Source organism: Rhipicephalus sanguineus, chromosome 3 (genome assembly GCF_013339695.2).
Source record: "Rhipicephalus sanguineus isolate Rsan-2018 chromosome 3, BIME_Rsan_1.4, whole genome shotgun sequence".
Classification (NCBI taxonomy): domain Eukaryota; kingdom Metazoa; phylum Arthropoda; class Arachnida; order Ixodida; family Ixodidae; genus Rhipicephalus; species Rhipicephalus sanguineus.
In genome coordinates, this window is record NC_051178.1 from 183,067,039 (window position 1) to 183,082,632 (window position 15,594).

General features: G+C 47.6%; 2 protein-coding genes across 2 annotated transcripts; one reads left to right on the plus strand and one right to left on the minus strand.

The window, feature by feature from the left end:
• Positions 1-1,391: 1,391 nt before the first annotated feature.
• LOC119385188 (sulfotransferase ssu-1) lies at positions 1,392-5,493 on the plus strand. The gene is made up of 3 exons (XM_037652702.2): positions 1,392-1,453; positions 3,881-4,156; positions 4,858-5,493. The coding sequence occupies exons 1-3, from the start codon at positions 1,436-1,438 to the stop codon at positions 5,467-5,469; spliced, it is 906 nt and encodes a 301-aa protein (XP_037508630.1). The 5' UTR covers positions 1,392-1,435; the 3' UTR covers positions 5,470-5,493.
• Positions 5,494-7,495: 2,002 nt separating this feature from the next.
• Positions 7,496-9,017, minus strand: LOC119386157 (amine sulfotransferase). Its single transcript, XM_037653499.2, has 2 exons — positions 8,641-9,017; positions 7,496-7,721 (listed from the first exon to the last, which is right to left on the minus strand). The coding sequence occupies exons 1-2, from the start codon at positions 8,995-8,997 to the stop codon at positions 7,524-7,526; spliced, it is 555 nt and encodes a 184-aa protein (XP_037509427.2). The 5' UTR covers positions 8,998-9,017; the 3' UTR covers positions 7,496-7,523.
• Positions 9,018-15,594: the final 6,577 nt, after the last annotated feature.

Consider the following 15,594-nt stretch of genomic DNA (forward strand, 5'->3'; position numbering starts at 1 on the left):
GATATAGGTGAACAAGGAGGAGGAATAAACTTTATTATCAACCAGCAATTTAAGTTCCTTGGCCTAGGCCTCCCACGTGGGGACGTCAAGGTCTTGCCTCTTCGCCGCCTTGCGGGCTTGCAGAACAAGAACAATTCTTGGCCAATCCCCCAGCGTGGGTACGAACCATATGTGACGGCACAACAACAACAACAACCTCTGCGTAGTCCACTGTCGGCATAGGCGTGCGCACAGGGGGGCCAGAAGGGGCGGCCGCCCCCCCTTAAACCTTAGAGGGGGGCGCAAAATCGGCCTCGTACATTGACTTACAGGGGGGGGGGGGCGCTGCGATGAACCTTCGCCCCCCCCCCCCTGATGGTGAACCCTGCGCACGCCTATGACTGTCGGAAACTCTGTGGTGCACGTCAGACTGGATTTATGCCAAGATGCTCGATGTCATGTGCACATATCGATTTACAGGGTCGTGTTAAGCTCGCCAGGTACATGCAGCAATATGTGGCTAGATTTAGCTAAGGCATACGACACTCCTCAATGCCAAGAAAGTTGAATTTTCCGCGATATACTGCTAGTTGGATGTATGAATTCCTAAAAGGTAGAAAATTTCGTTGCTCCCAACTCGGCATTTCAACGTCAAAGCATCGTCACTCAAGTTCCCCAGGGTTCTGTTCTTTTCCCTGCTTTCTATATTATTCTGTTAAAGGGGTCCTGAACCAACCCTCGTGCTTGGTGAAAAAAAAATACATATTGTGGAAAGCAGACGCTGCTGTGAACCGCTCAGCCAAATCTTGCAGTCATGTGCGGCAATGACAGTATTCAAGCGGAGCGCGAAGTTGTCACTTTCTCAAACGCCCTCTCTTCATACAGAGGCCCGCCCTCACTCTCTCCGGAGCTGTCGGTGCCAGCTCTATTTCGTCATAGAGCAGATTTCTGCTATTGGCCCACAGCTTATGTAAACCAAGAGCGTCGTTTAACACTCCAGAAGTGAGTGAACGCGTTTAATGACGCGCGCTGACCCTAACCCCTTGGACCATGATGATGGTCCTAATAATACTGACACGTACCCATTCAGGCGGATTGGCCAAGATTCCGATTTCACCGACTTTCTCACGTTATGTATCTTCCCTCTTTTCTCGAGTTTTTAAGTAATCAGTGTCACACTGAGAAGGCATCGTCGTGGATGAAAGTGAAGCGTAAGGGTTGTAATCTTAGCTTTATGTAATATTTCAAGATATTAACTGAAAATTCAGCTACACGACCCTTGGCCTATCCGCTATCGTGGGTACGTACAATGTTGTAGAATCATCATCACCATAATCATCATTATCGTCGTTCAATCGTCGTCTCGGGAGCCGAAGAAGTCTGAGGCCTCGTGAAACGCGAGCTACAGCTCCACGGGATCTTGGTCGACAGCTTCAGCGCAGCGGAAGGAATCGCGATGGGTTGCTTTCCGATGGTGAGTACATAAACTCGTCTGGCATGCAGCGAATCTCTCCAGTGATACGGCGAGGAAGAGGGCACTGAAATGGTCGATCGCATATCGATCTATCCTGTGCACAGAACTTGCCACTACTATGTCGAGTGACCAATCGAATAGCAGTTGCTGAAGTTGACAGTCTTGCGTATGCTCTCGTCTAAAATTGCGAGGCGGATTGGCAAGAAGAAACTGTGACTAATTCCGCAATACTTGTCGTTGTATGTAATACAATAATTTTATTCGGCCTTTATGACTACTCTTTGTGATTGCTGTCAGAATATACATCATACACTGTGATCTGCTTTATCGAGAACTTGAAGAAAACTTAGGCTAACATCTAAAGGCAGCTACGGGACAGCGAAACTAAACCTGCTGCCGGGCAGTTCACGGGTGCACCGATGCGTGGATCACTGTTATTTTTAATGAAATGAGCCATGAATCTGAACCTTGCACATTACCGTCTCTCATTGCCAATCATAATTTCGTGTATCTATTCGCAGTCGTCGAGATACGCCCTGTCGGCATCTTTATTTGTACTGGGCGTGTTAAATGAGAGCAGAAAAGACGTTTTCATTCCCAATCTGCAGATGAAGCATAATGATGGAAACGAATATTAAAAGTTTATGATATGAATCGCAGCCTTGCGAATCACGTTCACACAAATATGTGCAGCTACCACGTATACGTGGTAGCTTTGCAAGTAAACAAAGAAATAAAACAAAGAAAGAAACAAGAAAACAAAGGAGGTGTAATCTTTGTTTACTAAATCGTTGCTCAGAACCATGCATTCCTTAGACCCCAATCGACTCGCCCAGCAAAAGACTGACAGGTAGTGATGCAGAACTATCGATAAATTGACTATCGATAGTATCGCTGGTTTTTTTCAAACTATCGATAGTGTAAACGAACTATCGATGGTGCTACTACCGACAAACTATCGATAGTGCAATCGGTAGTACCATCCTTAATATTACTATAGCGATATTACTGCCACGCGTGTTTTGACGTATTCAGGTTTCACCCCAAAAGACTGTTAAGGCCTGAACACACGTACGCGTTGCAGCGTGTCGGCGCGTGACTTTTTGACGCGGCGTCGCGCCCTCTCCCTATGGGGAGAGAGGGCGTGCAGCTTCTCGTAGCCGCGCGCCCTCTCTCTCCATAGGGAGAGGCCGCGACGCCGCGTCAAAAGGTCACGCGCTGACACGCTGCAACGCGTACGTGTGTTCCTGAGGCCTTTAGCAACGTTTGACGCAGATCGCGCCGTAATGTTTGAGAAGCTTCACAATTGTTTGAGATCATTCTGTTGAGATTACGCGCCGGACGCGAATAGTCAAGTTCATTCGAGAGCTTACGCGAGCACCAGCGATAACGCTAGAAGGTTTGATGACTGTTGCATAAAGGACGCAATGGCTGACGACTGCTCCCGCCGCTATCAGTGTGCAGCATGTATCGCTTGTATTTTGAGTTTTGATTTTCTGGACACAAGTTCGCCCAAATAAAGAGCCCCGTATTTCCCAGTCTTGCTGCAGCATTCTTCACCGTCACAACCACGTGACAATACTATCGATAGTGGTGTGAATAATGATGCGGTTGCTGGCCGGTCATACTGCCAAAATATTTGCGATAGCCTACTATCAGCTCCGCCTAATTTATGAGCAATTTTTGGCAGAGAAATTAATTATTTCCGCAGTGAAAATGGCGCAATATATCCATCAATAAATTCGTATCCAAAAGCAACCAGTTACACATTTTTTATTTTGAAATCGTAAAATGAAATATCAGTTTGAAGCCGCGCAGTCCCACTACATGTAAAGGCTTCCTTTCCGCTACAGCTGACAGTTTGACTTTATGATCATGTGTCAGCAAAGCACTGTGGTGAAGAACACAATCATGTCAACTTTCTTGCCCTTCAGCCTGCTCCTCCGGCTCCACATGTACCACGCGCGCGGGGAACCAAGTTTATTCTGCAGTGAGTCCGCGCTGTTCATTTTATACTATCGATAGAACCATCGAACTTTGTACTATCGATAGCGCTATCGATAGTATTTTTCACTATCGATAGTTCGATAGTGACTCAGCTATCGATAGTATCGATAGTACCATCGATAGTTCTGCATCACTACTGACCGGACGCAAAGACCTGTCTGCTATTCTGCAACATTTTGTGTATGTGTTTGTGCGCCTCAAGATCTGTTCTACGCGACTTCTCGTGGTTGCTATCGGTGCGTTTACAGGCAATCACGCACAGAGTGCGTACTCTGACGACGCACTCTGTGCGATGACGCTCACTCTGACTACGATGACGATAACTCTGACGACGCACTCTGTGCGATGACGCACAGAGTGCTTCATCGAAAATTGGCAATTTTTGTGTCCGTGTATCTGAATGCTGCGTTCGTGTCGCAGTCGGGCAACCGACTGGGCTTCTCGCAAGTAATCAAGAAGCCCAAGTTCCTGTACGTGGAGGGCATCCGGCTCTCGCCCACGCTGACGCAGGAGAACATCGTCTTTTCGCTCAACTTCGAACCCATGGACACGGACATCGTGATCGACTCGTATCCCGGCTGCGGCAGCTCCTGGGTCGTACAGATAGTCTACCTACTGCTCAACAACGCCCACCTCGGAAAGATCTCAGAGTCGCTTACAAGGGAGGTTTGCTACCTCGAGGCAGAAGGGAACCAGGTGCGCGCACCGTGCATAATTGACTGCTGCTTTCCGATCACTGGTTACGATTGAAGTGAAACGAGAACGTACAGAAAGCGTGCCTCACTCAAAGTTATATGCACCAGAACCAAAGATACTAAGCGGCTAAGCATGAGGAAGGTAGTGAAGTCACAAGATAAGCCTCAGCGTAGGACATACAAAATTTTAGCGCGATAAAAATGGCAATGTTGAGACAGGTACGAAAGATGTTAATGCAGTGATCGACTAGTGAGTGAATATCGACCACGCGATCATTCTAAACACACCAGGCGGTTGCCTAGCTGATAGTATAGCGACTGCATAAATGTCACAGCAATGAACAGCGTTCGCGCATTCTCGTATAGTTAAGGAAGGGATGCTTTCATGGTGTGTACGTGTGACTGTCATGTCGTGCAAACAGACGAAGGATATTGAGGATGGTCAGTATTGTCCTTGCAATGTACTGTACCCGCACATTATTCTATACACTGACTGAAAAGGGTGAACCACGTAAAGGTATGTTTATCGTCAAGCCGCACTGCACATGGCAGATGGCTGTACGCCCCTCTCTCACTGGCTGCTCCCAGTGAGGCGGGAGGCCAATGAGAGACGGGCGGCAAGCCTTTCGCCCTGTGCGGGGCAGCAATGCTTCTTGAGGATAAATAGGCCCTAACCTGCATCGGGGGCTACTTTACCCGCAGGTCGAAAGCTACCGGCCTCCGCGCATCATCAAGACACACCTGCCGTTCAACGGCATCGCCTACACCCCGGCTGCCAAGTACATCTACATAGCCCGCAATGTCAAGGACTGTTGCGTGTCCATCTACCACATCATGAAGACGTTTCCAGACGACTACCAGTTTCAGAACGGCACCTTCGAGGATCTCTTCGAGTGCTTCATCCGCGGCGAGATGGAGTACAACGACTACTTCGATCACCTGCTGCCCTGGTGGAGCTACAAGAACGAGCCTAACATACTGTTTCTCGTCTACGAGACCATGAAGAAAGAGCCCAAGGAGCACGTGCAGATCATCGCCAAGTTTCTAGGCGGAGTAGCCTACGATTTCATTCAAGAACAGTCCAAGTTGCAGTCCGTGCTGCGCATGTCCAACATCCTCTTCATGAAGCTCAAGACTCGCGACTACGCCTCGGTCATGCCCAAGAGGAAGTTCTTCGTTCGGGAGGGCGTGATTGGCCAGTGGAAGAACTTCTTCACGGGCGAGCAGTCGCGTCGCATCGACAACAAGTTCTTCCAAAGGACCGTCGACACGCCGATGAATCTGCTCTGGAAGGGAATGGGCGTCTTCGACTGACTGCTGTCATGTGTGTTTTTGAGTCAAGTGGGCCTTCGCAGTTTTCTTCTCTCTTTTCTTTCTTTTACAGAGGGACGGGGGATGCTTTATTTCCATCTCTAGGTAGTTTGCAGTTTGTAAATCAAGAGTCTGGCCGGGGGGTGATGATATGAGTGTTTCAAGTAAATTGTTCGAACTTCACAGTTATTTGATGTAAATGTCTCGAAGGATGTGTGAGCTTAAATGTTTGCAGGCGGCACCGCGACGAAGCGATGCGGAGACCAATGAGAATATGGCTGTGTCCGGTTAATTTAGAGAATGGAGGATGATCTAGTACAGAAAATAACTGGGCGTTCATTTTATTTTCGTATAAAACTACATACTTACTGTGGGACTCATTCGCGTATGCTGAAGGAGATCCCAGAGCACCTGGCTGAGCGGGAACCTCCTGTTAGATCTGTTAGAACATACGTACTAGTAGATTACAACGTTTTACAACAGCTTAGCAAAGCAAAATGTTTACTAAATGAAGAATGGATGAACAAAGAAAAGAGCAAGAAAAGAGCGGGTGTGGATCTAAGAACAGTGAAATATAGCTCGGCACTGCTCGGTATTGTGCACATTTAGCTTGCACGCTGAGGCATGCTCACGTGCTCAGTAGTATACTGAGCGCCGTGCGTGCACAATACAACGTGCTCATGGGTCCCAATTACGTCAGCTAGCGCTAAGTGGTCGTGTTACTCTGGGGCAGCAAAACTTTCTTGCACACTAGTAGATTCATACTTCGACTTTAGACGTGCTGCCCAAGGAGAAAGAAAGAGCAGCAACACAGAAAGAGAGCAGCGCTCTTTTCTGTGTTCCTGCTCTTTCTGCTCGCGTAGCGTTCCTAATGTTCGAATGCTCTGGGACATTCATGTCCGTCTCCGTCTTGAAATAGTCGAGACTAATTAGACCTATACTTGCAAGAATGTCTGAAGGAATGGAAATCCGTTTCTCTTAATATGTCAAATAATTTAATTCCGTTGAAGAGTGCGTAAGTTTTGAATATTGCAGGTATGTCTGAAGGAATGGAAATCCGTTGCTATTAATATTGTCACGTGTGGTCGTGACGTCGACGAAGACAGCAGTCAGCACGTCCGAGATAAAACTGTTTATTTGGCCGAACTTGTGGCCGCGAAACTGAAAGTCAAACTACAGCAATACACTGATTGTGGCGAACAGAGCGTCGACCCTCGATCAACTGCTCATGGCTGGGATGCACCGTCTTTTATACATCACGCATCGAACTTTCGAGTGTTATCACTGGTTGTCGCGCAAGCACTGGAATAATCTAGACTATTCGCGTCCTGCGTGCAATCTTAACAAAACGATCTACTGCATTCGCGAAGCTTCTCAAATACTGCGGCGCGGTCAGCGTCGAGCGTTGAACTAACTTTGAACTAAATGGTTGAACTAACTTTGAACTAACTTTGAACTAAATGGTAGAGGCCCGTGTGCTTAGATTTAGGCGCACGTTTAAGAACACGAGGTGGTCGAAATTTCCGGAGCCCTCCACCACGGCGTCTCTCGGCCATATTGTGGTTTTGGGACGTAAAATCCCAACAATTATTAAAATTATTATTAACTCATAAGCTTAACTTGCTTGCACAAAGAATTTACAGGACCAGCTACTGTTGCCGACACTGTGACCGCAGCTAGATGCCCGTAAAGGACACACAAGAGATCCAGATTGTAACCCAACGGCACCAACGAGGAACCACTGAAGTCCAGCAGCGACGACTTAGACTAATAATGGCTAAGAAAGTTTCTTTCTCGTCCCTGACGTCATTTCCATCACATTATACACGATAATGTTGCTCTTCATTATGGTTCCATCCAAAATAGAAGTAGTAGGGGCTCTCAATGCGCGATCAAAGGTAATAAATATTACGGTCACAAAGACACAATAATGACTAACAGGAGGCAATTTATATTACACACTTTTGACTAATATTTTCACAAAATGTTACACAAGAATTTATGACAAAAAATTATGACAAGGCGATCATTCTCGAGCAGCATTCGCGCTGAATAGACTATATGGCGGGAAACACGTTGTATTCGCTCCATAGTCGGGCAATGGCGGTGTTCTTGGTTCGCTCCTGGAAGACGAGGTCCATGCGCTTGGACTGGCCGCACGTGAAGTAGTTCTTCCAGTAGCCAGCTGTCATCACGCGTGCCTGTACCCGGTCGGGTGAAGTAGAGGACGACCCGGGAGCTGGTGCCATGCGTACCTGCGATTACAACGTGCTCTTTCCCGCATTACAGCTCGAAAGTTTATGGGTCCACGGGCCTAAACTCGACGCTGTAACAAATCAATGACGCACTGGAGTGGCGGGCTATGGGGCATGCCCTGACGGTGCACGCCCGCTACTCTGGGCTTGAGATTAGACTCGCTTGAGATTGAGACTCACGCACATCAGTGGGTTCGGAAGGTAGCGCTCCGGAGAAACCTACGCTTCAAATGCAGCTTTTCAACAATTTTTGTCCCGGCAAATGAGGGTGTCCTGTGATGGCCCTGTGCGAGAAACTTCTGGCAGAAATCTATTTGGCTGGGTGGAAGATTTTCGAGGCTAAACTGACAATAGACGACAGAGGGACTAGCCTGGTGGCGAACCTCGTAGTATTCGGCATAAGCACTCGTGCGCGCAAGGAGGCTTCTCGAGTCATGGTATATTAACAACACTTCCGGCTGCATTACCGATGGTCACCGTACAGCTACCGATAAATAAACAAAATTTTCCTCGTCTTTCTTGTTGGGCAGCAGAAGATATCGAAGCACATCTGAGTATCAAAGTTTGAGGCACATGTCGCTTAGGTTCATCATTTATAAATGGAAGTTTATGCCGTCCAATACGGGACGATGGACGTGTAAGCAGTTTGTAGTTACTGGCTAGCCAGGAACCTCCTAATGTCAGTGTAAGGGTTCCACAGCTACACGGTGGTGGCACTCACATATGGGTCACATTAAAGATATTTTTAGGGAATTTAAGTCACTTGAGTGACTATGGTCGTAAGGGCGTAGGCATCCCCCCCCGGTTACGCTCTAATGTTTTTCATTAAGGACCACAGGGACCCATCCATTCCTCTCACTGGCCACCTATTGCGATTGGGCGCACCATCACTTTGACACGCTCAGCGAACACCACTCACCTCCATGATGCGGGTGTGCTCAGGTCCGGTGGCGATGTGCTCGAGCGCCTCTTGCATGAGCGCCACGTTGCGGCTGTTTTCGATGGCGTCCCGCCAGCCTATGAAGCTGATCAGGTGCTCGACGTGGGCGCGAGACTCCATGCGCAGATCCTCGAAGACGAGGCACAGCACGTGCGGCTCGTGACGGTGCGCCCACCACGAGGACACGTGCCGGAAGTAGTCGTTGCCGTGCACGGAGCCCTGCAGGAACAGCTCGAGGAAGTCGTTGAAGCGGCCCTCGCCGAAGTCGTAGTCCTGCGGGAACGTCACCGCGTCGTCGAAGGCGCACGCGCAGCAGTCTTTCGGGTTGCGCAACATGTAGATGTACCTGCGGCGCGGTTTGAGAATGCAGTTTCTAGAAGCGTAGCGCAGTGTTCAAGAGCTTGTGCCAGACAGACTAAACGACATGGGTGGCAGAAACAGCTATTCTACATCACAGTATCGTGCGTTTTATAATCGTTCCAGAATTTAGTATAGTCTTTCGTTCCACGGAAGATGTGCGCATCGTCGCTCCTTGGCAAGCCGACTGGCAACCCTTGTCCAGGTCCGGCGAGTCATATAGCCAGTGGAACACTGAACGAAGGAGCTACCCAGTTTAGTTTTAAGGAACCGTTAATAAATGTTTACACAATCTCTATTTCATTCCATATCCTTCACCTCGCTCGCTCGTAGACATTACAACGTGTCGTGGTGTATGTGCGAACAGAGCCGCAGACACGAATCGCGACAGAAGGTGCGTGTTTTGAAAGCTTGAGACATTGACAGTGCTAAAGACGGAACGCCACATGAAATGGACAGAACGGATTACCACTTTTTAGCGCTGCAGGTACGCCGCTCACGGTTCACTTAACAGTCACGCAATTCCGGCTTATCAAAAGGTATCATAGGGCTATCAGACACAAACGAGGAAAACACAACGGGACGCGCGCTCCACGCATGAGAAATGGCGCGGAGGATCGCATGTATGTTCGGCGCAGCGCCTATTGAAAGCTGCGCACGTTGCCTGTGGTACCGCATCAGAACAGTTTTCATCAAGCGAGAGAAACGGAGTAAACGCGCAGCAGATGAATCTGCCCGTAGTTCAAGGAACATATTGAAATTCATTCGCGCATTGCTATACCAATAAAGACAATCGGTAGACCGAAAGATCTGTAAACAAATAACTTTTTTTTTTTCGACAGAACTACTCGTTCGCAAGATGTCTTCGCCATTGACCGGCAGTCTTCGCTGATGATATGTTCAGCACCAGGACTAGCTACGAACAAAGTAAGTGCCAGAGGCTGTTGTGGATACGTGGCCCTGGTACTGAAGCCCATATTCCGTGGAGTGCTAAATATGGATAGCGGAAAAGTTGGCTCGCAAATACTGCATGAATGCAACTGTATAATGAGCACGAGCACATAAAGTCAAAAGCTTCGCTTTCAGCTCACCGTACTTGCTTTTGGAACCTACTTGGCCATACGCACATATGAGCAAACTGAAATACCAGAGGCCGTGCTCACAAAAAACGTCTTACGCTGAAGTTTTCCACAGGAGCAAACTTCAGCCAATCCTGGTGTGGGCCGGATCGTAAAAGAAGACGGCTGGGCAATCGTGATAATCACTTACGAAAGGACAGATTTTCGAATTAAACTCGTGGCTATAAAACGAATGGAATGGGTGAGTACCTGGCTTGAGGGTTGATATTGAGCTTGGTGTAGGGCAGGTGCGTGCACAGCAGTCTCGGCCTGTTCATCGCCTCGACCTCCTTGCCCTTCCACTCTATGAGCGGCGCGTCCACAACGAGGCGGGAGGCCGTCGATGCCACGGATGTCGCCGCGGAAGCCGTGTTTGATGGTGGTGGTGGTGAGGGTCCCGTCGCCGTGCCTTGCAGGTGTCGAGCGCCGCGTGTGAGCAGGTGCAACACGATGGCCGCGGTCTTGGTGCCGCTGTTGGGGTAGCCCGCTATCACCACGTCGCCGTCGTCGGGCCGCATGCGCGTCGCGTACAGCACATTGTCGCGCGAGAATGAGCGCGGAACCAACAAGCCGTCCACGTCCAGGTACTTGGGACCCTCGATCTTGTCCAGTGTGTGGCCCATCTCCTGCGAAACCGTCAATCACTCAGCGTCAAAGGGGTATTAAGAACACGCCACAGAGACACTGTAGCTGAGAGCAAGGGACGGTCGTATCTAACGAGTGAAGATCGTAGAAGCTCAGAATGAAGAACGGGACAACCAGGACAGACAGGAACAAACGCTAGTCCTAGTTAGTCATAGTCGTTATTTCGTGCTTAAACCCTAATTATGTAGAATGAAATAACCAGGCTTGCTCCCAAGCATTGTAAGCCGAAGACTTTCTCAGGGAGATCATTGTTCGCTGTCGCCTCTACGCCTTCACTTTCTTAAACGATTAACCACTGTCTAGCTGGAGGTTAAGAGTCTGGTAATGGTTTACGCCATAAGGACCCGCGAAGTAAATTTGTAGTCATGATGAAACGTTTAAGCAGTTTTATTAGGCTTTCTATTCATGTTCGAAACACAGCGACACTGTGTGTCCGCAACAGCTTATGAGTATGTAGTCACAATAACTTTCGTTGTTCGTGAGTGTAGAAGTGACATCTTTTAGTTCATGAGGTGGGAGCTATTCACGTTGACAATCTTCGTTGAACCGATCAGTGTCTTCACAGATGACTAGTTCATGGAATTGTCCCCGACCTAAATTTATCCTACTGGCGCTTCTGAACTTGAGGAGGCGAAGTGACAATAAGTCCAACATGTCTCATGACGTTTAACCCTTTTAAAGTTAGGACAAATCGCTGCAAACCCACGCACACACACACACGCAAAAAATAAAAACAGATATTTCGAAACTAAGCAAACAATCTGCAAATGAAGGCAAGAACAACCTACGTAATGACACAGACAGTTGACACATTTATAATGCCTGGACTACCGGTGAATCTTATGAATCAAGATAATTAAGCTTTGCGACGAACACAGGAAGCTTCTGTTAGCGCGTTGCATTGATACGAAGCACACGCAACGCATTAGAAAGATTACGTAGAGTTGCTTACTTGGAGAAGCGTAATAAAATGGCTTGAAAAATACGGGTCGCTTGTACGCAAGTCGTCCTCTTCTTCACGAGCTTGCACGTGTTGAGAGGCTCACGGCGCGAGCGCAGTAAGACTGCAGTCTTCATTGTTTTTCAATGTGGCCTCATCCTTGAAATAATTTGCTAATGAACAAATCTATGAATGAATTGGTGAATAAATGAATTAAATTTAACTTAATCATTTTAATAGGTCGTAGTGGCAACATGAAAGGGGTCGAAACTTAGCAAGCACTGAGATCGGGCTAGTTGGTACTGAATCATGGCTTCTGAAAGCGCAAAAAAAAAGAAGAAGAAAATGCGAACTACGGGAAAACACTGCGCCTACAGTGTTCTTCTTCCGTGGTTTGTGTTTCTTTTCTTTTTTACAACAGAGCTGTTATGCCCGCCGTTTGTCCGGTTCGCGATGTAGATAAGAAACTATCATCATCATGACGGCGAGTCCACGTCAAGCCAAGTTAAGCAGAGCCAAGCCTAATTAAACCTAGTTGAGCATGTTAAAACCTAATAAGATAAGCATAATAAAGCTAATTAAGTCACAACGTAATTAGTCCTAATTAAGCCGAGTTGAAATTCTAGTTTACCTAGACATGCAGAGCTCGGCAGGATATGCCGAGCTAATTCTAATTAAGTGTAAATAATTAGGACTGTACCTAATAGGATAATTCGCTAATTAAGCCTAGGTTTACTTGGGATGTAAGCTAATCGAGACCAAACCTCGAATAAGCAAATAAGATCAATTAAGCTAATTACGGTAATTAAGATACTTGGTGCTGTGATGGCCAAACGATTCCTAATTGAACCCGATCGATACCTAGCCAATAGTCGTGATTTACAATGCGATCACGTGAACACTTCGTGCATCGGCGTGTGAATGCACGTGTGCCTAGTCAAGCCAGGACCAGCCGAGTGCCGACCAGCTCTGCTCTGCCCCAGCCTTGCGCGAATCAGTCCAAGCTGCGCTCTTTCTTTTTTTTTGCGCTTTCAGAATCTATGGGTCGCGACTTTTCCTAGATAAATAGAGAGAAGAAACATCGTTATTTTATGAAGGTAGTTTAGGAGAAAGAGTGTGAGAGAAAGAGTTTTATTGAAAAGCAGAATGGTTAACCAGCGTATATTCCCTTAATTGCTATTCTGCAAGAGATGGGAGGGTGGGGAAGAAAGGCCTTAGGAGAACGCGGGCAGAAAAATGTGTAAAGAAATGAAAAAAAAAATTAAGGAAGAAAATGCGGGTACTTGAAAAGCTTCTGGACACGATGAATGTAGGAAGTCTGGACAGTTAATATGAAATATTGAAAAGAAAAGCGCACATACATGCGCGTACATACGCATACACCTTGTTGACGTGAGCATCCGAGTTCGCAGAGAAATCCAATAGGCACGTCGCACCCGCCAGGAGCCTCCACCATCGCGCCGCCTCCCGAGCGCCAATGTGGCCACTTTTTCGTGAAGGACGGGAGAGCTGCTGGGGGTCACCCTCGATAAGCCAAGGAAAGCTTGGCTTATCGAGGGTGGCTATAGCTGATGCCTCACTTTTAGTTATAAAAAAAAAAAACCCACCAACAACAATAAAAGCAAAAACAAAAACAATTTTTAAAATCTTCTGTGCGTATGTCCTCTGCGAGCTGCTTTATCCGTCTTTTCATTGCCTATTAAACCGACCCGGAAGCTATTGCAGCTCTTCCGCATGTTACGCTTTAGATGCCAAATGGTACCAAAATATTATTGCTTGATTTCGTGCTTTTCGTGCAAAGGCATTGTAATGCTGCTTTCGAGTCACTGAACATTTTCCAATGTTTCATTGCGCACAGCTTAGCCGATGTCCATGACGTTACTAGCTCTAAATACTATGAGAATGTCTTTCTCGTTGAAGGAATGCAATGGCCACAAGCAGAGCTAAGGTGAGCAGAGGAGCGTCAGTAAATATGTGTTTCGTAGTATAGCGCAGCACAGTGCAAACTTTTATTGATTTAAGGTTTCTGGTCAAGTAGGTGTGGTCCTCAGTCCAGGACTCCAGTGGCCTTTGCGGCTCGCTGGGATTGGTCGAGAAGAGCCAGCTAGCTATCCCGATCCTTGCTAGCAATTAATCCAGGCCTCCCACTGCCTTGTTCGAGACGTTGTCGTCATAAGGGGAGAATTGATGTTCTGGGTCCGCGATTCGCATTCCCACGTAATGTAGGCGAGAGTTGGCCGTTCCCCTCACCACAGACAGCTGTGCGCGTATATTGTGGGATTTATGTGGTGTTTTCTTTGTAGTTGACGGCACGCGTTTGTTTGTACTTGAAGTCATCCTCGCGCTTTTTCTCCTGTAAGATCCGAATGTGGATGGCTGTATTTTTGTCGTTCTCTTCTTTGGTATTCGAGGATGTCGCGTGGAGTTGTGGAGGTTCCTCGAGGGTTGCGATCGGGGCTGGGATGCTTATCTCGCGAGCAAGCTGGTCGGCCATTTCACTGCCCTCAGGTCCCGCATGCGCGGGGCACCAAAGTATAGAATTGCGGATTTAGGAGTTCTTTTCCTAGGATTCTCATTGCCGTCCTCTGAATCGCGCTAGCCTGAAACATAGGGCAAGTGGATTAAGAGTCGGTGATCACAACTTGTCTCCGTTTCGTTCTCCGCATCTAATCGCCATAGCAACCGCCGCCGTTTCGGTCGTACTGACTGATGGGGATTTTATCGATGTCGCTAAGGTTGTAGCTCCGCTCGCTGCAACAATGGCGGAGCAATGCCGTGCAGTCTGCAGGCGTCAGTGTAGAAGACCGTTGGGTGATTACTGTAACGTTTCTGTAATGTCCGGGCTCTGGCTTGCCACCTTCCTGGATGATACCTTCGCGCACATCTTGTTATGGATGGGGGATGCCATGATTTGGGCCCTAACGCTGTTAGGTATAGTAAGTATGACTAATCTCCGGCGTGTCGAGGTCTTAAGGGGTAGCCAAGCTGCTTGAGCAGAGCTCTGCCTTGCTCCGTTAACTTTAATATTTCCCTTCGTGGTATCAGTACAGCGGACGTGGGTTCTTCGTAGGTATTATAGAGCCCTAGCGCCACAACTTGGTCGGTGCAGTCCAATCGCTACTTTGTACGCCGCTCGTGTCATTGCGTCAATTTTGTCTGTTTCGGTATTGGTTTATTTTTGGAAGGGTAGGCTGTATATGTTATTTTGTTTATTACAAAAGTCTGTACAAGGCGCAGGGTTTCCTCTTCCCTGAAGCTTTATCTTTTTTGCATGACCCGATGTATCATGCGCGATACGTTTTTTTCTGAGTGTTTCGATCGTGTGATCTGCTCTGCCGTTGTTTTGTACCCACCGGACGAGGATTCTTAACTTTTGCACCTCTGTGACAGGTTGGCCATGGAGTTTGACGTGTATGTGGGGCGTTCCACGTTTCTGGAATATTTGGCTTTTAGCCTGATTAATTCAGATTTTTCTGGTGCACATCGCATGCCTGCATTTACGGATAATTATTCCACCTTGTCGATTGCTCTCTGAAGGATATCTTGTTTTTCGCCAATGGAGTCTTTGGAGGCCCATAGCGTTATATCATCCGCTTATATTGCTTTACCTAGCTCGGGTTCGTCTTCTAACGATAGGGCAAGCTAGCGCATCCCTACATTAAAAAGTAGAAGAAATACAATCGAGCCTTGCGGTGTTCCGCGGTTGGGTATTGGCGTTAACGTAGATCGGGTCGAGCTGGTGCCGATTGTAACCGTTCGATTTGTTAGAAAAGAGGTTATGTAGTTGTACGTTTTTTGTACATCCGATGTCGCGTAGCTACTCAAGTATTGTTTCGTGAGATATGGAGTCGAAAGCTTTTTTTGATGTCCAAG

Excerpts from the sequence above, each read along its gene's own strand:
- LOC119385188 (XM_037652702.2), top strand. Across the intron at positions 4,157-4,857 it reads TCGAGGCAGAAGGGAACCAG|GTCGAAAGCTACCGGCCTCC; the intron begins GTGCGCGCACCG and ends CTTTACCCGCAG.
- LOC119386157 (XM_037653499.2), bottom strand. The coding sequence starts at position 8,997 with ATGTTGCGCAACCCGAAAGACTGCTGCGCGTGCGCCTTCGACGACGCG. Across the intron at positions 7,722-8,640 it reads AGCACACCCGCATCATGGAG|GTACGCATGGCACCAGCTCC; the intron begins GTGAGTGGTGTT and ends TTGTAATCGCAG.